This window comes from Choloepus didactylus, chromosome 9 (genome assembly GCF_015220235.1).
Source record: "Choloepus didactylus isolate mChoDid1 chromosome 9, mChoDid1.pri, whole genome shotgun sequence".
Lineage (NCBI taxonomy): Eukaryota > Metazoa > Chordata > Mammalia > Pilosa > Megalonychidae > Choloepus > Choloepus didactylus.
Window position 1 is genome coordinate 102,344,363 of NC_051315.1, and position 24,850 is coordinate 102,369,212.

At 36.4% G+C, this 24,850-nt stretch overlaps 1 protein-coding gene across 1 annotated transcript in view; it reads left to right on the forward strand.

The window, feature by feature from the left end:
- The window catches only part of UNC80 (unc-80 homolog, NALCN channel complex subunit), a 244,241-nt gene that overhangs the window by 47,774 nt on the left and 171,617 nt on the right, over positions 1-24,850 (forward strand). The window contains 7 exon segments of the mRNA XM_037850187.1: positions 5,936-6,197; positions 7,325-7,459; positions 9,597-9,813; positions 10,445-10,585; positions 14,930-15,198; positions 16,322-16,690; positions 20,124-20,270. Coding sequence (XP_037706115.1) covers positions 5,936-6,197; positions 7,325-7,459; positions 9,597-9,813; positions 10,445-10,585; positions 14,930-15,198; positions 16,322-16,690; positions 20,124-20,270 — 1,540 coding nt within the window.

The window sequence follows — 24,850 nt, forward strand, 5'->3', positions numbered from 1 at the left end:
TGCTACTACATAAAAAGTTGTTCCTTGATTCATGATCCTCAAAATGGAAGAAGGAAGATTCCCTTCTTCCAATTTCCAATAACATGTGCCTTACTTACCTTTAAGCACTTATTGGCAGCCTCCTCAAAGTTCAGATTTCTTTTAACAATATATGCAAGGAAATTTATACATTTTTAAACATGCTTCTCAAAGTCTTTACAGCTTCTGCCTACTTCCTGGCTCCAAAACCATTCCTCACATTTAGGTTTTTGACATAGTACCAAAATCTGTATTAGTTATTGATTGCTGCACAACAAACTACCCCAAGTTATAGTGGCTTAAAACAAGAAACATGTACTTATCCTACATAGTTTCTAAGGATGATGAATCTAGGAACACCTTAGCTAAATGGTTGTGGCTTGGGGTCTTTCAAGATATTGGCCAGGGCTACAGTCATGTGAAGGCTTGACTGAGCTTGAGGATTTGTTTTCCAGTTTATTCAAATGGCTGTTGGTCAGCAGCCTCAATTTCTTACCACGTAGGCCTCTCCATAAGGCTGCTCATGACTTGGCAGCTGGCTTCCCCTAAAATGAACAGTCCAAAATAAAGAATGAACAAGATGGAAGCCACAGTGTCTTTTATAACCTAATCTCTAAGGTGACATACCATCACTTCTTCCATATACTCTGGAGCACTCTGACCAACTCTGGTACAATGTGGGAGGGGACTGCGTACGAGTGTGAATACCAGGAGTCTGGAGGGCCATCTTGGAGACTGGGTACCAACAAACACTAATGATGATAATGTCACCATCATTTTATATATGACAATTACTATGACTATTTCTCGACATTTTCTTCATGCCAATTATCATGCATCCTCATAGTTCCCCTTCACTAATTCTGTCTTACACAAATTCTAAAAAGTTTAATTTAATTTAGGATAATTATAAGTAATATCTACTTCAAATGCTATGCTTCTGTCTGACTTAAAAAGAATCACACAAAACAATATCAGGGTAAAATCTCGAGGTTATAAAATACTCAAGACTTTATTCTTCTCATGTCATAATAAGCATTGTTAATTCTGAAATATAAACAGAAAATCATGTTTCTCTTCTCTGTCAAAATAAGTACTAATTGCTCCAATCTGATGTGTTTGAAAAAGACAAAGCCAACTATAATGTCCAAGAATTTCTGTTATGGAAGTACATTGTTTTTTTCCATTCTCTGATATCCCAGTACTCAAAAAAATGCACATATATATGGATTTCTCAACACATATATGCACACAATCACCCACAGCAAATATACACCCACATATGTGAATTAGAAATGAATCAGTGGCCTTTTTAGAGAAATGAATTAGGTCTTTTCTCTGCCTAGCTGCAGAGCTGGTTGCCATGGAAATGATGTACAAGGTAAACCTTTCAGAAAATGCTAATGTTAATATGTCTTCATTGGAGGAGTTCACATATTAATCAGAAACCAAGAGAAGTTTAATAACAAAGCCGTGCAAATATCCTAGCAACAAAAGCTGTCTGCTTGTGTCATATAAATCCAGTTACATCATCTTTTTTACCTTGACCTTGACTGAACTGAATGTCACTTTTCCCTGAACCCTGCAATCAGTGAGCAGGTAGCTAGTTCTTTAAATTAATGTGATTTCATCTTTAATTACTATATGCACAGAATTTAATTTCTGCTTCATTAAGTACTACATAGGGTCAAGGCTGATTTCCACGGTTCTCTGCCTCCATAGAATTTCTGTTGTTTCCAGAGTTCTTTCCTGTCTCGGATGCTCTCTACTATCATCTCCCAACCCCCATTGATAGTAACTTGGTTTAGTGAAGACATAGTTACTTGGAAAATAAATTAAAACCATTCTTAGCTTTTCCAAAACAGCATCTTTTGTTATAATGCATTGTTTATTCTATCATATAAATAGTATATGCTAATTATAGAAGAAATTTAAAATATGGAAAATATTTAAAAAGAAGTAAAAATCACCTGTGAGTCTATCACGTAGGTATAAACATCATTAACCTTTTGTATACATGCTTCTTTTCATTATTTTTGCATATACCATTTAAGAAGAAAAATTGTATTAGTATGATTTCATAGAATTCTCAGTTTTCATTTTTTTTTATAAAACAAAACTGAATAGAATTTTAGGGTTTGAAAGAACTTTTCTATCATAATTATCATAATCATAATGAGTTCTCCCTTCATAACATTTTTCCAGTTATATAAATTTGTCTCTTACATAATTAGATTGATAGTTGGATAATTGTTTAATGTGACTTTAATGGGTTAGTGACAAGTTGATTACATCTCATAATGCTGTCCTAGATGAAATAAAATTATTTACTGATTGTGCTTGGTTTTTGTTGACTACTCAGTCCAGTACAGGTGACACTTTAAGCCAAATAAACTAGTGCTTGAATAACACGTTAAAAGAAGGTTATAAATTTACTGCAGAATTCTGTTAAATATCAAGCAATTAAAATGTGAATTTGCTAAAAGAATTTTGATTACATACACCCTAAATTACAGTTTTTAGACTCTGATCACAATCTTATTTTGGTGTAGTCTTGATGTTCTTCACTCCATCATCAGCTGAACTGACACATGCTGTTAGGCACTAGTTAATGACTGTGGGTCTCAACTGTTCAGTTACTAACTACTTTCAATCAGATAAATTTCGTGTGCATAGAAAGACATAAATTTATTTATCTGGCATCCTCAGGGACAAAATTGTCACCATATCATCCTAGTTTTGGTGTTTCCATCTAGGAATTGTTTTGGAAGTTGGCTTAAATGGTGCCTAAGCCAGAAGTCATGTATTACATGTTTCTGTAGGGTAACTGTCTTCCAATCTTGTTAAGAGTATTCAAGAATCACTTGGGGCTTTTGTTTAAAATAGATTCCTGGACCCCATCGCCAGAAATTCTGGTTTAGTAGGACTGGGGTAAGACCTAGAAGACTGCACTTTTAATAACTTCCTTCTTCCCTGTCCCCATGGGAATGTCAAAGGAAGTAGTCTTTTGGCATCTTGCTACATGGAACACTACTCTCAGGATTTGATATAATTTGTGCAATTCTCTAATCTAATTGGCTAACAGGAAGTATTTGGGGTACTAGGTGTTGGGCAGAAAGTAAAGGGTGAAGAGTAACTATAGCTAGTTCTAATATTTGCCTTAATCAAAGCAGCTTGGTCAAGAAAACAATTGTTTTCACAAGCTCTTATATTAAGTTGAATGATTGCCACAAAAGCTTGAGGACCTAAAATTATCCAGCTGGTAGCCAGCCAACCTCATACTTTGTTTTTCCTTTATAAATCAAAGACTATGGCACTAAAAAAAATCCTGTTATCCTAAGTATAAATGGCAGGCTGAGAGAAGTGGGTTAGGTCATGCTTCTTTAATAAAGAGAAATGGGTTGGTGTGAGTTGAAGGGAAAAATGGTGAAAGCCCCTAAGAAACTGGTGGAAATGAGAATCAAGTTTGTTACTTCCCTCAAATTTGCCTCAGGGTATAATCAGTCAGGGTTCTAGGAGAAAGCAGGTGGCACAATAGGTCATTTGAGAAGAGATTAAAACAGGGACTGTTAACAAAAGGTAGTATAGGATGTAGGGAAACTACAAGAGCCAGTGCAGTACTCCAGGACTACCACCATCAGGAGGCCTTCCAGTCCTAGGCCCATAGGGGTAAAGGGAAAGAGCAATTGTGGGGAAGTCTATGGAAAGAAAGGCTGACAAAAGCTGTGATCATCAGTGGGGGCAGTGCCAGTCCTAGGCAAATTGCTGAGAGGAAGGAGAATGCTCTCTAGTTTTTCACAATAACAAAAAATGCTGCAATTTTCTTGTGCATGTCTTCTTGTATAAATGGGCAAGAGTTTTTCTAAGCTACAGTTTTCCTTGGGAATGGAGTTGCTGGGCGTAGGGTAAGGACATCTTCACACTTACTAGATACCATGAAATCACACTCCAAAAGGGTGTACTAACAGTGTATGGGAGTTCCTATTTATCCACACCTCACCAACACTTGCTATTTTTAGGCTTCTATAGTCTTGCCAATCTGCTGGGTGTGACATGAGATCCTGTTGTGGTTAAAGTCTGCATTTCCCTGATTACTTGTGAGATGGAGATTCTCTCCCTGTTTATTCTCTCTTTAGATTTCCTTTTTGGCAAAATTTCCTTCCCTATACCTTGCCCATTTGAGCTGTTTGCCTTTTTCTTATTGATTTATGATAATTCTTTATTAGTGAGAAAAATCATCTTTTTGTCAGTTAAATGCATTGTAAGTATCTTTTCCACACTGTAGACTTTTCACTTTGTTTATGATTTTTTGTATAGAAGTTTTAAATTTGAATATAGTCAAGTTTATCAACTAAAATATTATAGTTTTGGATGTTGTCTTGTTTTAAAATCCTTTTTATAGCCTTAGGTCACAAATATTCCCTTCTTAATTTTCTTCTGTTTTGCCTTTCATATTTATTTTCAGTCAATCTGGAGTCAGCTTTTTGGTATGTGGTATGCAATAGGGATATTTTTTCCACATAAATAACCAATTATTCCCTCACCATTTATTAAAAAGTCAGTTTTTTTCCTCCACTTATTAGTAACACTACCTTTATTGCACCTTTGTTGAATGTCAGGCTCCCATGTATGTGGGGGTAACTTTTGTGTCTCTCCATCTGTTTCATCACTGTTTGCCTAACTTTGTACCAATATCCGAATGTCTTATTATTATGGCTTTATTCTAATTTCTCTTACTGAATTTAATGGATTAACAATAAATTTTCTAAAATGTTTTTCTGAACCTGTTGAGAAAACAATATGAATGTGTTATCCTTTAATCTCTTCAGGTGGTGAATTGCTTTAATAGATTTTCTAATAATAAAGCATCCTTGAATTCCTAGGAAAACCCAATTTATACATTGCTGTATGTGGGTTGCTAATATTTTATTTATTATTTTTACATCATTTCTCATAAATGAGAATGGTTTATGATTTTTCTTTCATATGCATTCTTGTCTGGTTTTTATAGCAAAGGTTATCCTAGAGTCATGAAAAGGATATTTCCCTTTTTTTCTATTTTTGTGGAATATTTTGTGTTAAATTGGAGATATTGGTTTCCCCAATGTTTGATGGAACTTGACTATAAACCCTCTGGCCTTTCTATATTTTTAAAGTAAATCTTATTTACCACTAATACAATTTTTAATGGTTGTAGGACTATTTAGGTTTTCATTTCTTTTTGAGTCAGTTTGGTTGGTTTTATAAATATATTTTCATCTGGGTATTTGAACTTTCATCACGTTACTCATAGTGATTTCCCCTGTTCTAAAACTATCTCTCGTATTGTGTTCATCATGTTAGTGATAATATTTCAGTCATACTTTCTGATGTATTTCCTGATTATTTTTATTAGTTTTGTCAAAGAACCCAACTTTTGATTTTATTCATCCTACCTACCTTTGTTTAATATTTTATTAATATATAAAACTCAAGCATGTTAGCTTAGAAAAAAAATTATCTGAACATCATCCATTTCTATAGCTCTGAATTTTGTCATTGCTAACCTCCCAAATTACCAACTATAGCAATTACTTATAATCCCCTCCCAAAACTCATGCTACTGTAAAACTCCATACCTTTGTAGGTACTGTTGCCTCTGACTGAAATGTTGGTCTGTCCTCTTGCTCCATTTTTTACTTCACCTGCCTAATTTCTACTCATACTTAAAATTCTGTTATGTCTCTTCTTCCAGGAAGTATTCCAGAGTAGGAAGAGTGGAAAGAGGGAGAATAGTTAGGGGAGTATTAGAGTAAACCAGGCAAGAAATAAGTGAATGAGAAATGAATAAGTAAAGCAGAGCTATAAACCATGTTGTGCTGACACTTGAAATGCTTGACTGTCAATGTAATCATCTTTGTTCTGCCATTGGGAACAGGGCCTCTCTCGTGATACCTCCATGCCAAAGGTCCCGCTATGCCACCTACTTTGATGTTGCTGTTCTTCGCTGCCTACTGCAGCCCCATTGGTCTGAAGAGGGCACTCAGTGGTCCCTGATGTATTATCTACAGAGGCTGAGACACATGTTGGAAGAGAAGCCAGCAAAGCCTCCAGAACCAGATATTCCTCTTCTGCCCAGACCCAGGAGTAGCTCAATGGTGGCGGCGGCTCCCTCACTAGTGAACACCCACAAAACCCAAGTAAGAGAAATTCAGTCTGTCTTCATTTGAACCAACCACTTCGGCCATAAGAGATTCTCTTTTTTTCTTCTGTGCCTATTGGTTATTATTTACTCCAATGTTGATTATTTGATTATTCAATTACCCTGATGCTATTATCCTTTCCATTCCATCTTCCACTGCTGGACCCTTTTGCTACTCTTTAGCATTACCATTCAAAGGCGTGCTATCTAAATGCCTTTGGACATGTGAGTCTAGAGTAAGCCTCCATTATCAAGGATAATGGAAAATTGGTTATTCTGACTAATCAATGCTAGTTAATTGAGAGTTCTCACATATAGTCTGTCAGTACCAATATAACATAAAATGTTGACACTAGCATTTTACAGAACATAATTTAACCTGTTTTGCATAATTCAAAATTTTTCCATGCCTCATTGTCATCATTAGTAATATTGCTTTTTTAATACATAATCTTGTTGTTATAGATGATGGGAGGAATGGATTAAATATGTAGTGATGTGATGATAGCCCCTGAAAATCTCTTTTTGATAAGTGACAATCCTAATATCAGCTTATCAGCTTGAATACTTGTTCTTCCCCTTTTTCTCACCAACACCATGTGTTGAATATGTAGAGAAAAATTTCCTTTGCAATGTGTTCCAGTCGTTTGGGTTCACTTAAATGTGAGTTGGCTGTGTCTGAAAAACTTATGCATGTTCTGAAAATAAACATGAACAGTATCAGAGTGAAAAGGTAATATACTCTTTTTTATCAGTAGATGATTCTCTCCAAAGTTAGTATCTGCGTCTATGAATCATTAAAGGGAAAAGCACCCCCATTTTAATAAAAAGAGAAAAAGAGATACCCGTCTCCTCCCTGTTTTCTTAGCATTCACATTCTGGAGCTGCATGGTCTTACTTCTGTTGAACTTTCCAAACAGAAATTTCAATTAATATGAAATAATACATCTCCTCAGTAGCAGGACTTGGATGTAGAAATACCTGACATGTAATTAAATATTTTGTAAATATCAATATGGTAGGTAGGCATATGCCTAATAAAAATGTGACATCTCAGTAAGAAAAGTATTTGGATATAAAGCCCTGAGTCCCTGATCATTAAATCTGCCTTTATTGTTTATTAAGGATCTCACCATGAAGTGTAATGAAGAGGAAAAATCTCTCAGCCCAGAGGCCTTTTCCAAAGTTTCGTTAACCAATCTGCGTAGGTCTGCAGTCCCCGATCTTTCTTCAGACCTGGGCATGAACATTTTTAAGAAGGTGAGTAGAGTCACTTATGCCCTTTGATATTTTGGTAATCAAAAAATAAAAATAAAACAGTAGTAGATAGAATCAGTAATAATGGCTTTTCTGAAGGTTCCTTTCCCATGATCACACCTAAGAAATCTTGTATAGACACTGCAATATTCCAGAGCCTAATGCTGTTCTTGTTTTTATTTTTGTACAGCCTTCACATTGCATGTTCATTTTAGCATATTTTGGTATTTAGCATATTCATGGTGCCAAATTGCTAGGTCTATTTTGCAACCTTTTTTTAATAAATAGCATAGGGAATATTCTTGTGATTTTCAGGGTCTCCTAATATTTATCTCATACTTTTATAATTCTCTGAATATTATTTAATTATTTTAAAACAAACTTGTAAATAAGTCATATCTGAATTGTGAAAAAATTACTTTAGATACCTTAATGTTTGCTGCAGTTTTTCTGTACGTATATGATATATATATATAAACGTGTCTTCTCTCTGAATAGGAATATATGTGTACCTCCCAATATTTACTTTTATGTCTATCTTATGTGTCAGACTGGTTGAACAGTGTAATGACTTGAGAATAAACTACTCAGAATAAAAAAAAATGTCACTGTGGCATCAGGTGCTTCTGATCATCCTGCAGTGTGGGGTAAGGTGGGAAAGGACCTCGGGAACATGAGTCAGCTCCCAATTATAACACTGACTTGTAGCAACAGCCCTGTGCAAGTTTCTCTGTGTGTGTGGGTGCACTTCCTATTCTAAATGTTCCACAGTTTGTTATGAAGCTCAATCCTGATTGTGTGTGAAGTGCTTTCAGTAATGTGGTGGTGGTGATAGTTGTGGTAGCAGTGATGATAACTTACATTTGTACGGCTCATCTCAATTTATCAAGTACTTTTAGAAAATGGTTCTCATTTAATCCAAATTTATTCTCTCAATTTTGTCAGTCAAGAAATTGAGTCTTAGGACCTTGAGGCAGTGTGCCAAAGGTTAAGCACAGATTCAAAACATTGTCTTCCAGCTCAAGAGTCCATGTTTTTCTTTTTTAATCCACTATATGGAGTTAATCAAATATAAAATAATATGTGTAGAATATACATATGTAGTGCTTTAGTTTCTCTTTTTCAGAATAGTTTAATTATGTTGATGAAGAACACAGAATATATTATTAACTTATCTATGCCCTCATATTCTTGCTAAGTAAGCTATCATGTCTGCCTTCATTGCTAACTCAATAATAGGCAATGGCCATTGTTTATCTAAACACTGACCATTTGGGAGAAAAAAGAGGTTTTCAATACTGGTTGTACATGAGAATCTTCAGGGAGCTTTCAAAAATATAAGTGCCTATACCTGATCCCAGACCAATTAAATCAGAATCTCTTGAGGTTTGGGCCTGGCTTCCATATCCTTTAAAACTTGCCAGGCAAATCCACAGAGTTGCAAAACACTGAAATAAATTATTTATTACACTGGTTCTTGGACTTGTTTGACTGGTAGGAATAACGTTTGTACCAGTTCATGCTCTGCATCTTTTTTTATTGTTATTAGAGAAGTTGTAGGTTTATAGAAAAATCATGTAGAAAGTACAAAGTTCCCTTATATGTATGTTTTTTAATCCTCTTTGTGAACAATGGAACACATTTGAAGTTGCCTGGCTGGAACAATGGATCTCAATCTTGAATAATGGAATAGAAAAAGATTGGCTAGTCCAAGTGGTGACTCTGAATCCTGTACTCTCACCCACTGGTTCTCAAACTTGAGTCTGTATCAGAATCACCTGCAGGACTTGTTAAAACACTGATTGCTGGGCCTTACCCTCTGAATTTCTGTTCCAGTATGTCTGGGGCAGAACCCAAGAATTTGCATTTCTAACAAGTTCCCAGGTAATGTGATGCTGCTGTCCTGGGGACCACACTTTGAGAACCATTCAACCCAGCAGAACCATAGAATGGGTTACATTTTGCTTAGTTTCCACATTGTAGAAATTTCTCCCATATCTATCAGATGAAATTCAGTGACTTTTTGGGTCTTCTTCCCCTGGAACATTTCCTGTATTTTGCTGCAGATCTTGGAGCTCCTTGGGAAGCAAACTGTAACCTTTCCTTGGCCCTTTCCGTAACCCTTCATCTCTCATTGTAGTTCAAGAGCCGCAAAGAAGACCGAGAGAGGAAGGGCTCCATTCCATTCCACCACGCTGGGAAGAGGAGGCCACGAAGAATGGGAGTGCCATTCCTGCTTCATGAGGACCACCTGGATGTATCGCCCACACGCAGCACCTTCTCCTTCGGGAGTTTCTCTGGGCTCGGAGAAGACAGGCGAAGCATTGAAAAAGGAGGCTGGCAAACCACCATTTTAGGTAACAACAAGGGCTGTCCAAAATAGGGCAGCGCTTGAGTGATCTGCTTAGAAAATCTGGATCTAGGGCTCTCTGAAAAACCTGGCCCTTTCTTGAACTAGCAAAGAAATCAGCACCTAAATGCAGGCTCCACAGTACCAAAATAATGCTGTCTTTATAGCCCAAGAAAATCAGATATTTGAATTAATTGTCCAAAGATTCTGAATACTTAGGCCATTGCCCCGTATGTTAGATCACTCTGGATGTGTAAACTTGGCCTTCAAGGGTGCTGTGCATTAACTTTCACTGTGAATCTAAAGAAAGGGAGAGAGGGAGAGAAAAAGAAATGATTTTTTTTTCCTGGTAGGCATAGTAAGAAGGCTAGCATAAAATCAGAGCTGACAGCTAAGTGCAGGCACAATAGATGGTTCCTGATCTTTGGCTTATTGGGGCTGATCTTATCAGAGGCAGCTTCATCAATAATCATGACCCTGGATGTTCCCAAGACAAGTTCAATTCTTGCTATTTTGGCTGGGTCTCATGCTTTTCCTAATATCCCCTCAGTCTCACTGCTGTCCTTTGGAAAGACAAAATCTCTGCAGGGAATCTTTTACACTTTAAAACCCCCTTGTGCTGCTGTTGTTCATCTCAGGGAAGTTTAGCCGGCGGGGAAGTTCTGACGCAGCCACAGAGATGGAGAGCCTGAGTGCCAGACACTCGCACTCCCACCACACCCTGGTCAGTGACCTGCCGGACCACTCCAACAGCCATGGAGAAAACACCGTCAAAGAAGGTGGGTCGGAGGCGGGACCTGTAGTGGGGAGTCAAGGCTTCTTTTCCTGTTTCCTGTCCTTACTCCATGCTCTATTTATGATTATAATCTGTCTCTTGATGCTTTTTGAAAACTTGTATTCTTTTATTATAGTGCTTGGTAATTTACTTGTTAACCATTCTTAGAGTTTCCTTAGTAGCAAGAGCTATATGACAGCACACTGTGAATACTGTGAAATAGGCTGAGAGAGGGAGAGCAAGGATGAGCCATTCATATTTCTTTTCAGAAGTTCATAGACTCACAGGGCTGGAAGGAACTTGGAAGACATCTAGATTCAATACTTTATTCCCTCCTATGATGTCCCTCTGAAGGACTTGTATACCTTCAGTGATAAGGAAGTCACTGCACTACAAGGCCACTCATTCCTTTTTTTCCTCTTTATTAGAGAAGTGGTGGTTTTACAGAACAATCATCCATAAAACACAGTGTTCCCATATACCACCCATTATTAACACCTTGCATTGATGTGGAACATTTGTTATATTAAGATAGCACATTTTTATAATTGTTCTATTAACTATCATCCATGGTTTAACTCATGGTTTGCTGTATGTGTAGTGTAGTTCCCTAGATTTTTTTTCCAAGTTTTTATTCTGTTGTGATATATACAATCTAACATTTCCCTCTTTAATTACATTCAGATATATATTTCAGTACTGTTAATTATGTTCACAATATTGTGCTACCATCACCACCATCCATTACCAAAACATTTCCATCATTCCAAATATGAACCCTGTACACTTTAAGCCTTAACTTCATATTCCCTGTCCCCACCCTGTCTTCTGGTAACCTATATTCTAGATTCTGACTCTGAGTTTGCTTATTCTAATTGCTCCAAATCAGTGAGATCACATAATATTTGTCCTTTTGTGTCTGGCTTATTTCACTCTACATGTTGTCTTCAATGTTCAGCCATGTTGTCGTGTATATCAGGATTTCATTCATTTTTACAGTTGAATAATATTCCATTGAATGTATGCACCACATTTTATTTATCCATTCATCAGTTGACAAACACTTGGATTGCTTCCATCTTTTGGCAATTGTGAATAATGCCACTGTGAACATTGATGTGCACACATCTGTTCGAGTGCCAGGTTATATGGTAGTTCTATACTTAGCTTTCTGAGGAACCGCCAATCTGTTTTCTATGATGGCTATACCGTTTTACATTGCCACCAGCAATAAATGAGTCTTCCTGTTTCTTGGCATCCTCTCTAACACTTGTATTGTCCATTTTTTTAATAGTAGCCATTCTAATGGGTATGAAATAGTATCTCATTGTCATTTTGTTTTGCATTTCCCTAATGGCTAATGACGTGCATCTTTTCATGTGCTTTCTGGCCATTTGGATATCTTCTTTGGAAAGATGTCTGTTTGAGTCTTTTTCCATTTTTTAATTGGGCTGTTTGTCTTTCTGTTGTTCGGTTAAAGGATTTCTTGGTATTTTCTGGATAGTAAACCTTTATCGGATATGTGGTATCCAAATATTTTCTCCCATTATGTAGATTGTCATTTTAATTTCATGATAAAGTCCTTTGAGGCTCAAAAGTTTTTAATTTTGATAAGGTCCCATTTATTTTTTTCTTTTGTTGCTTGTGCTTTGAGCATAAAGTCTAAGAAATCATTGCCTAACAGAAGGTCCTAATGATACTTTCGTATGTTTTGTTCCAGGAGTTTGATAGTCCTGGCTCTTATACTTAGTATTTTGAGCCACTTTCAGTTGATTTTTATGTATGGTGTGAGGTAGGGGTCCTCCTTCTTTTTTTTCAAATTGAGATCCAGTTTTCCCAGCACCATTTGTTGAAGAGACTATTCTTTCCCAATTCAGTGGTCTTTGACCCTTTGTCAAAAATCAGTTGGCCATAAATGTGAGGGTTGATTTCTGAGCTCTTAATTCTATTCCATTGGTCTATATGTCTGTCCTTGCACCAGTACTGTGCTGTTTTGATTACTGTAGCTTTGTAATAAGTTCCAGATTGGGAAGTGTGACTCTTCCAACTTCATTCTTTTTCAAAATGGCTTTTGCTATCCAGGGCCCCTTACCTTCCATATAAGTTTGATGATTGGCTTTTCCATTTCTGTGAGGAAGGTTATTGGAATTTTGATTGGGATTGCATTGACTCTTTAAATTGCTTTGGGTAGTATTGACATCTTAACAATATTTATTCCTCGAGTCCAATAAAATGGAATATCCTTCCATTTATTTAGGTCTTTTTTGATTTCTTTTAGTGGTGTTTTGTAGTTTTCTGTGTACAAGTCCTTTAACTCCTTTGTTAGATTTATTCCTAGATATTTGATTCTTTTAGTGATATTGTGAATGGAATTTTTTCTTTATTTCTTCTTTTGATTATTCATAGCTTGTCTATAAGAAACACTATTCATTTTGGAGTATTGACCTTGTACCCCACCACTTTGCTGAATTCACTTAATTAGCTATAGGAGATTTGTTGTGGATTTTTCAGGATTTTCTATATATAGGATCATATAATCTGAAAATAGGGAAAGCTTTACTTCTTTCTTCCCAATTTGGATGCCTTTAATTTCATTTTCTTGCCTAATTGCTCTGGCAAGAACTTCCACAATGTTGAATAACAGTGGTGACAGTGGGTATCCTTATCTTGTTCTTGATCTTAGAAGGAAAGCTTTCAGTCTTTCACCATTAAGTAGGATATTAGCTGTGGGCTTTTCATATATGGCCTTTATCATATTGAGGAAGTTTTCTTCTATTCCTAGTATTCTAAGTGTTTTTATCAAGAAGTGGTGTAGATTTTGTCAAGTGCTTTTTCTGCATCAATTGTGCTGGTCATGTGGTTTTTCCCTTCATTGTATTAATGTGATATATTGCATTAATTTATTTTCTTATGTTTCTTATGTTGAAACAAGTTTGCATACCAGGGATAAATCCCACTTGATATTGGTGTATAATTTCTTTTAAAAGCTGTTGGATTGGGTTTGCTAGTTTTTTGTGGAGGATTTTTTTTAATCTATATTCATAAGAGATATTGGTATGCCATTTTCTTTTTTTGTGGTATCTTTATCTGGCTTTAGTATGAGGGTGATGTTGGTCTTGTAGAATGAATTATGGAGTTTTTCCTCCTTTTCAGTTTTTTTGGAAGTGTTTGAGCAGAATTGGAGTTACTTTTTTTGGAATGTTTTATAGAATTCCCCTTTGAAGCCATCTGATCCTGGACTTTTCTTTGTTGGGAGGTTTTCGATTACTGATTCAATCTCTTTACTAGTAAATTTTTTGTTGAGATCTTCTATTGCTTCTGGAGTCAATGTAGGTCATCTGTATGTTTCTAAGAATTTGTCCATTTCTTCTAGGTTTTCTAACTTATTGGCATACATTTGTTCATAGTATCCTCTTATAGTCCTTTTTATTTCAGTACTAATGTCCCCCTTTTCATTTCTGATTTTAGTTATTTGTATCCTCTTTTTTTTTCTTTTTCATTCTAGCTTAAGTTTGTCAATTTTATTGATCTTTTCAAAGAACCAACTTTTAGTTTTGTTGATTTTCTCTATTGTTTTTTGTTTTCTATTTCATATCTCCACTCTAATATTTATTATTTCCTAATTTCTGCATGCCTTGGATTTAGTTTTCTCTTCTTTTTCTGGTCACTGAATCATTTTTCAGACAGCTTCCACTTCACAGAAGTACCGTGTGTGCGTTATGTGGAGCAAACTTGTACTTCTGTGTGGATTCCAAGACTGGTTCTTGTTCTGTGACCTTAACCTATGAGCATAAATTTAATCCCTCTTTTACCTGGGATTTTACTATTTCAAGTATTCGATGACATCTATAAGTTACCACCTCAAATTTATGTTCTATCAATCTTAGCCTAAAGCAAAAAGAAATCCTTCTTATTTTTTGCTGTTTAAATGTACTAGGTAAAAAACAGCCAATACTTATGTATTTTTAACAGCCGAAAACTTGTGGTGCAATTCTTCAACTAAACTAGATTAACTGTATCAATATTGTCTGTCATCTGACAGTGTGTAAAATCCACATGGTGTGATGGCCTAAACCAAATCAACGTTAGATGATAGTTAAATTCTAGCCACAGCCTAAGAAGCCATTTGGGATTCACACTTTTCTATAACCTTCATTATTTATTATATATTGCACCTTAACACCTTCAGCAGTTCCATGAAAGTTCAGACTAGCTTTGTAACTATAAGTCAGTTTTCTACAAAAGTCACAATTGTGGTTGTGGTCATGATTAAATAATAGTATAACTGTGTAATATAATGTCACTGGTAAATATAGTGAAAACTAAGACACTGCCTTCATTTTAATAGTGCGATCTCAGATCTCCACTATCACAGTTGCAACCTTCAATACCACATTGGCATCATTCAACGTAGGCTATGCAGACTTTTTCAGTGAGCATATGAGGAAGCTATGCAACCAGGTGCCTATCCCAGAGATGCCACATGAACCGCTAGCATGTGCGAACCTGCCTCGAAGCCTCACAGACTCCTGCATAAACTACAGCTACCTGGAAGACACAGAACATACTGATGGGACCAATAACTTTGTCCACAAGAATGGCATGCTTGATCTTTCTGTAAGGACAAGAATTTTTTCTTACCAAAGCTTGAAAGTAATGATTCTTTGGTAAAACTTTTACAGTCTCTGTTAAAATAGGGAAATAGACTCTTAGAAAAACTGAACCTTAAAATGAACTTAAGTTGAACCTTTTCCCTATGAAAACTTTTGCAAATGTGTTTACTCTTATAGATGCCTCTTTCCTTTTTTCAAGTATTACATTAGATTTGACCATCTCAGAATATTTTTATAATGCAAAGAAATAGTGAATTTTGAATATACCTATGTATACACACACATACACAAACATATGTGTCTTGTGTATGTGTTTGTTTGCTAGTAAGTCTCTTTTTTTCCAGAATCAGAAGAAAAAAGTTCCAGTTTATTTTCCTTTGTTATATAAGCAACAGGGCTTATAAACCTCCCATGTTTATAAGGAATGTAGCAGGGAAAAACAGAAGTCTATTAAAAGATTTAAACTTGCATTCTCAAGGGTGCCTGTCTTGATTATGGTTATTAGAAAATGAGAGGATTGTTATGCTTTACAACTATATTCCACAAAATTTTAATCACATTAGTGAACCAGGTTCATAAAATAATTTTAACATATTAAAATCAATAAAGGAACATAATTTAAACATGTAAATATTTTGCTTTGAAAATGGAAGTGTAAATAATGACATAGTTATGAATGTGAAAGTGTTACTCTGTTTTGAGCATAAGGCAATTATTATTCTTTTTTCATTATTGGTGGAAAGTGAGAGGCAGAGATTTAATCACTGACTACAAAAAAAAAAAAAAGCAGAGTTGAATCTTTCCATTTGGGTAAATAGTTACTCTCCCATTATTATCTCACTATGCTTTAGTATCTCCATTACTGTCTACTTCATGGTGATTTTTAGAATACTCAAGTGAGATAATATACATGTACTTTTTTTTAATTCTTTGAGGGATTTATACTCTATATTAAGCACATATACAAGATCCCAATACAATGTAGGAAAATCTGAAAATGAGTTGAATTTTTAATGCCCAAATGCATAGAACAGTTCAAAGGAAATGGATTAAACAGAATAACAAAATTTATTTAGGAAAAAGTTCAGATAACTTAATCCCTCTGTCTTTATTTTTGTCTTTCCCAGGTGGTTCTGAAGGCCGTTTATCTTGTCCTTAACCATGACATCAGCTCCCGCATCTGCGATGTGGCACTTAACATTGTGGAATGTTTACTTCAACTTGGTGTGGTACCCTGTGTAGAAAAAAACAGAAAGAAGAGTGAAAACAAAGAAAATGAAACTGTGGAAAAGAGACCAAGTGAGGGAACTTTCCAGTTCAAAGGAGTGTCTGGAAGTACCACCTGTGGCTTTGGGGGTCCTTCAGTTAGTGGAGCTGGAGACGGTGGAGGAGAAGAAGGAGGAGGTGGAGATGGAGGAGGTGGAGGAGGTGATGGAGGAGGAGGTGGAGGAGGTGGAGGTGGCCCTTATGAGAAGAATGATAAGAACCAAGAGAAGGTACGACTGAACCACCTTTCATGTCCTCATGAAATCTTCCCCAATTTCTTTTCAGGGCATGCTTGCCAGCAATTCAGTTCATTCACTCAGAACAGTAACTAGTCACTAAAGCAAGAAATTGGTGAGTGTAGAAATCTCTTCATTAGGTTTTTAGCAGTTATTAGTAGAAACAGATGAAACTGCATTCTAAATCTGAAACCCATTCATTACCAACCAAGCAATGTTAGTACTAATTTCCAGATCATGCTATTTCTGCAGGAAAACACCTCAGATGCACCACAGTGCTGTCATTCTCAGCCTGCCCTCAAGCATAGCCTCTTCCTCAAGACTTTCATGGTCTGACCTAATTGAGCAGTATACTTTTTCCTCAAGATAAAGTTCCTTCTCTTGATCCAAGGAACACATTTTTCTCAGCCAATTTCATTCACAGTTAAGAAGAAAGCAAGAGAAAAACTTTGCTTGCTTGCTTGCCTGCTTGGTCATTTGACATTGTTTTAGAGATGGGAACAATTTTCCTGGCCTCTGTCCTCCCACATCCTAGTGTGTTACATCCCAGTGGCTTTAGCTCCCCCATTATCGATTATTCCTGAGTTTAATTTCCTGTGCCCCAGCAACACCTGATTTATTATTTCTGCACCTAACATCAAGAACTAGTTTTCTCCTTTAATATAAGTATAAAATGAGAATTAACACAGCTTAAATTCTCATTATACTGATTTAAATTCAGGGTTTTAACTGAAAAATGCTCTTCAGAAATTGAAATCACAAAGAGATTTGAATCTCTAGCAGGTGACAATCTGCACATCAGGTTGAATGTTTCCAAGAGTAAGATTACACTTGGCAGAGTTCTAGCATCTACATATTATCTAAACTATATTTTTTCCTTTTTTTCTTACAGAATATATGCTTTATACAGCTAAATAATTGTCACTGTGCTCCCTCCTCTTCATAATTTCTTCTCTTTCTCTTTCCAGTCCCCTTGACTCATTCAGTGTGCATTTATCATCTGTGTTTCTTCACATTTCTTCCTCATTGTCTGCTTCTGTCATCTCAGTGTTCCCAGACTCTGATCCAAATACTCCTGCCCTAGTATTCTTGTGTCCCTGAAACTTTTATTCAGGTTTTTCTCCTTTGCCTTCAATCATATGTATGGTGTTTTCCAATTTCTATAAAATCATTTGATAATAAAAGTTTCCAACTTCTTACCACCCCAAACATCACTGAGGACAGTATAAGGATCTTAAGATCTCACCTTAAATGAAAATGATCTGAATGATGGTATAAATCACAAGGTATTTGATCTTGGATCATAAAACCTAAGGAATCATTCAGTCAGCAGTTGTGTAGGGATTTGCCAACAAATATAAGTTATAAGAACCAAATTTACAGTGAAAGGTGAGCTTCTGAGAAAATTTACATTTTTTACATATCAGTCTAGTCTAGACACTCAGAGAGATTATGGTTGGTGCTATGTCCATTATAGTAGTAAATGGAAAATAGAAAGAAAAAATAAGAGAAAGTTGTGAAATTTTGTTTTGCTATTATGTGCCTTATATGCATTAACTCATTTAATTTTCACAACTCTGTGAATTAGGTATTATGATTCCCATTTTGTAGGGCATAGAGTGGTTATTAGCTTGTGCAAAGTTATACATCTAGTAAATGATGGAGCTAGGATTTGAATCCAAACTAAAAAGTGATTTGCAATTGGTAATATTAATATACTTTTTTTATATATGGTAATGTATATATATGTCCATTGATCAGTTGAGTCTTCCACTTGCAGCCTTCTTAGGTGTAGCCTACTCAGGAAACAATTTAGATGTGAAAATATGTATGAAGGAGATGTACTGGGGTATTGTCTCAGGATCAACATCTATAATGTGTAAAAGAAGCAAGATGGAGCATAAAGAGAAGTTGAAGTGCAAAGTATTTGCAAAAGAGGCTGCAATGGATCACTCACAGAGCTCTGGAGCTGAGATGGTTCTTCAAAGTAGTCCCCAGGTGAAACAAGAAAGCCAGACCTTTATAACCCTCCCCACATTGGAAGCAGGCTGCTCCCAGAAAGACAGCATGACTTTGGGTGAGGCTGCTCTGTTTAGTACAGGGAAGTTCCTGTAGAGGCACTCATCTGAGAGTTGTCAGCCACCAACACTTCCAGCTGCTGGGAGAATGAATGCTTCAGTACTGAAGAGGGAATCTGGACAGCACTGCACCACATCCACTACATGAACCTACATTTTGGAAAAGGAGGACCAACTATATAACATTAGTGGAGGAGCAAGTTTACCAGACCACATAGGGCACATGACAATGTCTAGGTAGCACCCTACCCCTTCCACACCCTCCCCACATTTGAGTGTTCTTTCTATGTGTGTGGCCCAAAGTCGATGTGTCAACATGATCATAAGATTATGGAAAAGCCCTGTAAAATTTATGGCGTAATTTCCGTCCATTAACAAATTTGCTCTGCACAGTAAACCTATGACATATAGGAAAGGCATCCATTATGATCCTCAGTTCATAGGTGAGGAAACTAAAACATAGATAAGTTAATGTATAAGATAATAGGCAATTAAGAACTAGGCACCGGAATCTTTGGTCCATGGTGTATGGACCAAAGCTGAGGCTTCATGTAGGCAATGAGTTTCCCACACTGTACTCTGAAACTGAAACATTCCTTATCAACAGCTTCCTTATGCTTTTTTGGAAATAATTCAAGGAAGTACCTTTTCTGGAACTCATTTCCTCTACTGACAACAGGAATTAGATGGGGCAAAATAGAGGATGATAATGAACCACATAATTCACCTCAGAAGGACTTCCTTCTTAGCTCCAAAGGGATAATCAAGCTTAATGTTTGTGAAGTTCTGTATGTTCTCACTTTGCTTGTGCATGTGTATTACAGTTCACCTATTGTAAAACTATTACAATTGTACAACTAGAATGTCACTCAAAATGTCGGACATTGCCAAGAGATTTCAAAGGTCAAGACTTTGATCAGTTCCAGAAATTTAGCAGTAATCCTTGCCTGATGGTATTACCAGAAGTCTGCTGAGGAGAGTGGCTTCTAGGAAAATCTACTTGCTTTCATCACCAATAGTATCCTCTGTCTCTCTCGAGGTAGTCATTCTGATAATTTTTTAAGGGTATGGAAGCAGGACTTCTAATAAAGAAGTCTACGTTCATATTCTTTCATGCCGAAGGGAATTCAAAATGTATTAGACTTTTTTCTTTTAAATCACATACTAGATTTTAGCAAAATTAGATTGCTTTTTGAACCCTTGGCAGTCCTTCTCAGTATTTCCCAAATTGCAGGTGTTTGCTCTAAAACATATACATTTGGGTTAATCATAAAGTAGAATCTTATAGCAAAAGGACCTCAGTGGTAATGGAAACAAACTTTTCTTTCTTTCTTTTTCATGGATACTAGGATGAAAGTACACCTGTAAGCAACCATAGGCTTGCTCTAACCATGCTCATCAAAATAGTAAAGTCTTTGGGATGTGCCTATGGTTGCGGAGAAGGACACCGAGGGCTCTCTGGAGATCGTCTGAGACACCAGGTATTCCGAGAGAATGTAAGAGAATTACAGTAGATTCCATTTCCTCTCCCTCTTCCCTCCCTCCAATTTAGGAATGATTCCTTTGACAATGAGGTTCAATGTTCCCTGCATTTATTGTATTTCATAGCAGCAATTCACACTGTCTTGAGGAGGGGGTTCCCATGAGATTTGTCCAGACATATAAAACCAGGCTTAGGAAAGTTTAATTGGGAAAACACTTCTGCCTCCTGCCTAGACCTTGCCAACTCCCAGTTGGTGAAAAAGGATGTGTAATTGGAATATAAAAATTGTAGTTGAAAGAATTTTACAAAGATGAATATATTTAGCAAGATACAGATACTTTTGTGAAAAATGACTTTTATTCACCTGCCTGGGTACTATAGAAACATATTTTAAATTAGAGAAAGGGGTCAAAGTTTAAGGCTTAGTTTGTTGTTTTTACTTAGATATAGAAAATGGCCCTTATTGGGACCCAATAGGACTATAAAAGTAGCCAGTTTTTTTCTGGCTACTTTGTTTGAAAATGAACCTTGACTTCCAGATATTTGAGATCATGTCCCTTTGAAACCTGTGTGAAACTTGAAACTCTGCACTTGGGCTTGCCGAGCATAATTCTATAATGGAATATGGTCTTATTCCAGCCCATTTCATTTGCCCCCGCTGATTATTACTTTTCCCTTCAGGCTTGAGCAATAACCTACCTCCACAGCAAGGCCAAACTGGGAAGTTGCCTCAGACATACATTTGAATTGAAATCATAATAAAACATTCTCTTAAAAATAAGTGTTTGGTGCAAATTCAAACTGAATATACCCTTTGGCATATCTTGGCAGAGTTTTAGGATCATGTCAAAATCTAATGCCAGCCAATTTTTCCTTGGTATTGGGTTTTGTTATGAAATGTTCACACAGTAATCGCATGCTGGATTTTTTTCTTGATCTGTCTCTCTCTCTTTGTTTTATATTCTATTATGTTGCAGTATATTAATTTATTATGTGTTCATGGGGGTGGATTATATTCACAATAATTAACTCTTAAATTCTGAAAATTGAAAATTTTGACCAAGATCTAGATTTTGAAGCCAAAATTAAAAAATCAAACTGATAACTAATAAGGCAATAGAGAGCTGACATTACTTCCATCTTTGCATGTGCATATGTAATTTTTAATCTCTGATTTTTAATTCTAATCATAGTAGGAATAAATGCCTTCAAGACTAAAAAATCCTCATCACTATTCATGCATAAGATCAAGTCCATGGAATGAAATACTAAAATATAAGAAGTGCCATGCTTTAGTTGGAGGTAAAACTGATTCTGATAACCAGAACCTGTCTTTTCTAGTCTGCAAGAAATTAGGGCTAGTTGGATCAGAAGGCACGTGAGAGGCTGTTTTTACTGTCCACACAAAGGGTTTTCCTCCCCAAGAGTATTGAACCTTTCCTATCAGGGGAACCAGCCAGTTTTCTACTTGCCTTCTCAGCTCTGTTGACTTACATGGCAACTCCTCTATTGTAGCCAAGTTCATTACTTATTATGGGGATTATATTTGCTTATCCATGCTCAGTAAACACACCATGCTAGAGTTGTAAATTTGAGAAATTTTCCCAGGGCAATGTCTAATTCAAAGAGCTAATCCAAGGGCATAGTATTTCTAGATCAGATTTTCAGAAGTTATTTAATTTTTAAGATGTTATGAATATTTCCAACCTCTCCCAGATCAGGCCCTCTATACTTATTTTTTTAAAGAAACATGATTACTGCAATCATGTTTGTTAAAGTGCCTAGTATATAATCCCTCAAGGCTTCTTAGTTTAATCTGATCATTAGCTGGTAGACCCAAATTATTTAAAGGCATTTACTTTTTCTATTATTATTATTATTAAATTCAGTTTTATTGAAATACATTCACACACCATACAATCATCCATGATATACAATCCACTGTCCACAGTATGATAACATAGTTATGCGTTTATCACCACAATCCATCTCTGAACATTTTCCTTACATCAGAAAGAACCAGAACAAGAATAAAAAATAAAAGTGACAAAAGAACACCCAAATCATCCCCCCATCCCACCCCACTTGTCCCTCAGTTTTTATCCCCATTCCTCCACTCATCCACACACTAGATAAAGGGGGTGCGATCCACAAGGTCTTCACAATCACACTGTCACTCCTTGTAATCTACATTATTATATAATTGTCTTCAGGAGTCCAGACTGCTGGGTTGGAGTTTGGTAGTTTCAGATATTTACTTCTAGCTATTCCAATACATTAAAGCCTAAGAGGTGTTATCTATATAGTGCATAAGAATGTCCACCAGAGTGACCTCTTGACTCCATTTGAAATCTCTCAGCCACTGAAACTGTTTCGTCTCATTTTGCATCCCCCTTTTGGTCAAGAAGATACTCTCAGTCCCATGATGCTGGGTCCACATTCATCCCCAGAAGTCATATTCTGCATTGCCAGGGAGATTTACAACCCTGGGAGTCGGGTCCCACGTAGGGGGGAGGGCAGCGAGTTCATCTGTTGAGATGGCTCAGTTAGAGAGAGAGAGGGCCACGTCTGAGCAACAAAGAGGTACTCAGGGGGAGACTCTTAGGCACAATTATATGCAAGTTTAGCCTCTCCTTTGCAGTAACGAGCTTCATAAGGGCAAGTCCCGGGATCAAGGGCTCAGCACATCAAACCGCCAGTCCCAATGTTTGTGACAACATCAACACCAGTCCAGGTGAGGATGTCCAACACATCTGCACCTTCCCCCAGATCCTCGGGGCTGGGGAGGGGGAGGCTATAAATATATTTTTTATTATCTGTAAATGCATTTACTTTTTAACAATTTTATATCTCCTCGAAGAGTTTAGGGTATGCATTCAGAATAAAATATTTAGGATTGAGTATTCTGATTCTTAAACTTCCCTTGGTCTCATTCATTTTAATCAACTCTAAAGAGTAAATTTGAAAATATGCTCTCTTTTTTAGTGTATTTCATAGAAAAAATAGGATAATTTGGACTGTTCAGGTTTTTGCAACCAAGATTTTTAAATGCTTTGTGAATACTGCAATGAAGATATTCACCAATTCTTTTCAGAATAATAAGTAATTCTTTTTCATGCAGGACATAGTTTACCTAAGTCCTTTGCAAACTTCATTTTACAGTAAACAGCATTTGTTTAGTCAGAAAAAAAAATGAGTTTGTTTGAAATCTGGCAACTAGTAACCTCTCTGGAAATAAAGTTTTCTTGTTTCCAATCTGCTAGGACCTAGTGAAAAAAGAATGAAAAAATAAAATGCATCAATCCATCTAACTTTGTGATACAGATGGAGAGATTATAACAAGGTCATAGCAAGAAGCCTATTTCAAAGTCCAGGTCTCAGCCTTTTATATTCTTTTTCTTCCCCTCAAAATCCCCAAGAATTTTCCTTGGTCTTGATTAGTCAAAACTTAAACTTAAATTTTCCTTCCAGGCCACTATTAAAGGCCCATCAAAAAGATCCCAGTTCTCAGAGGGTCCCTTTCTAATGACCTCCACGCATGTGCCTGATTGTTCATAGTTTTCCGTCCTGTATTAAGGCGGGTCCTCCCAGCAACTCCTCCTTTCTTAATCCTTAGCCTTTATCCCTCAACCCAAATTCTACTCCTGTCATTGCTCCATTTCATTCCATTATTATGAACTTTCTTGTATCTCTTTTATGCAGACCTTGTCTTCTTCAGTATATCAACTAATTTCTACGATCAGTCATCTCAAACCTTTTTTTAGAAGTGGGTGGTATAAAAATACATTTCCTGGAAAAAAAAATCATTATCTGAACTAATAATGAGACTATTATCTCATAGGAGAAATAACACTGGATTAGAAGGCAGGGCCCTGACTTCTAGTTTTGGCTTTGCTGTAATACCTGTTGTGTCAACTTGAATACAGTGCTTTTCTTCTTTGAGTTTCAGTTTCCTCAACTGGAATATAGGTTTACTCTCGCCTCCAACACAGACATAGTGTGAAACTCAAATACTGTGATGCACTTAAATGGCAAGAAACACCTTTTAAACAGCAAAGCACCACCATGCAAATATGCTTTTCTCTTGCTGGTGGGAGAGGGATGGTAGGCTCCCTAATGTTTCCACGTAGCATCTGAGTATACCTTCTGTGGCCTTCTGCAGCCATGATGGTGACTTTATGGGTTCTGATTGTGAGAATTATCCCTTTTCCCCTTTGTCTGATAGCAAAGTGATTTGCTGAATCATAAGAAATATATTTTTGCATAGCAGGGCATAGCCACTGTCTGGCTTGCTTTACAAATCCATAAGGCCAAGTTCTAATTAAATTCCATACTTTCACATTCAAATGCAAACATACAATAAGTTTATAAACTAGACTTGCCTCAGTTTAATACCTCATTTATGTTTCTATGAGCTTTCCCTGCTGTCTGCCTATGAGACATGGATATTCTGTCCCTATGCTCCTGCCCCATCATTATCTTTCAAAGTGACTGAGCATGGGAGTGGCATGCTTCTTCCCATTGAACAAAACCATTGGAGTTTTCTGATTGTGGATTACCAATCCTATCACTTACCTAAATTTGACACTTTGA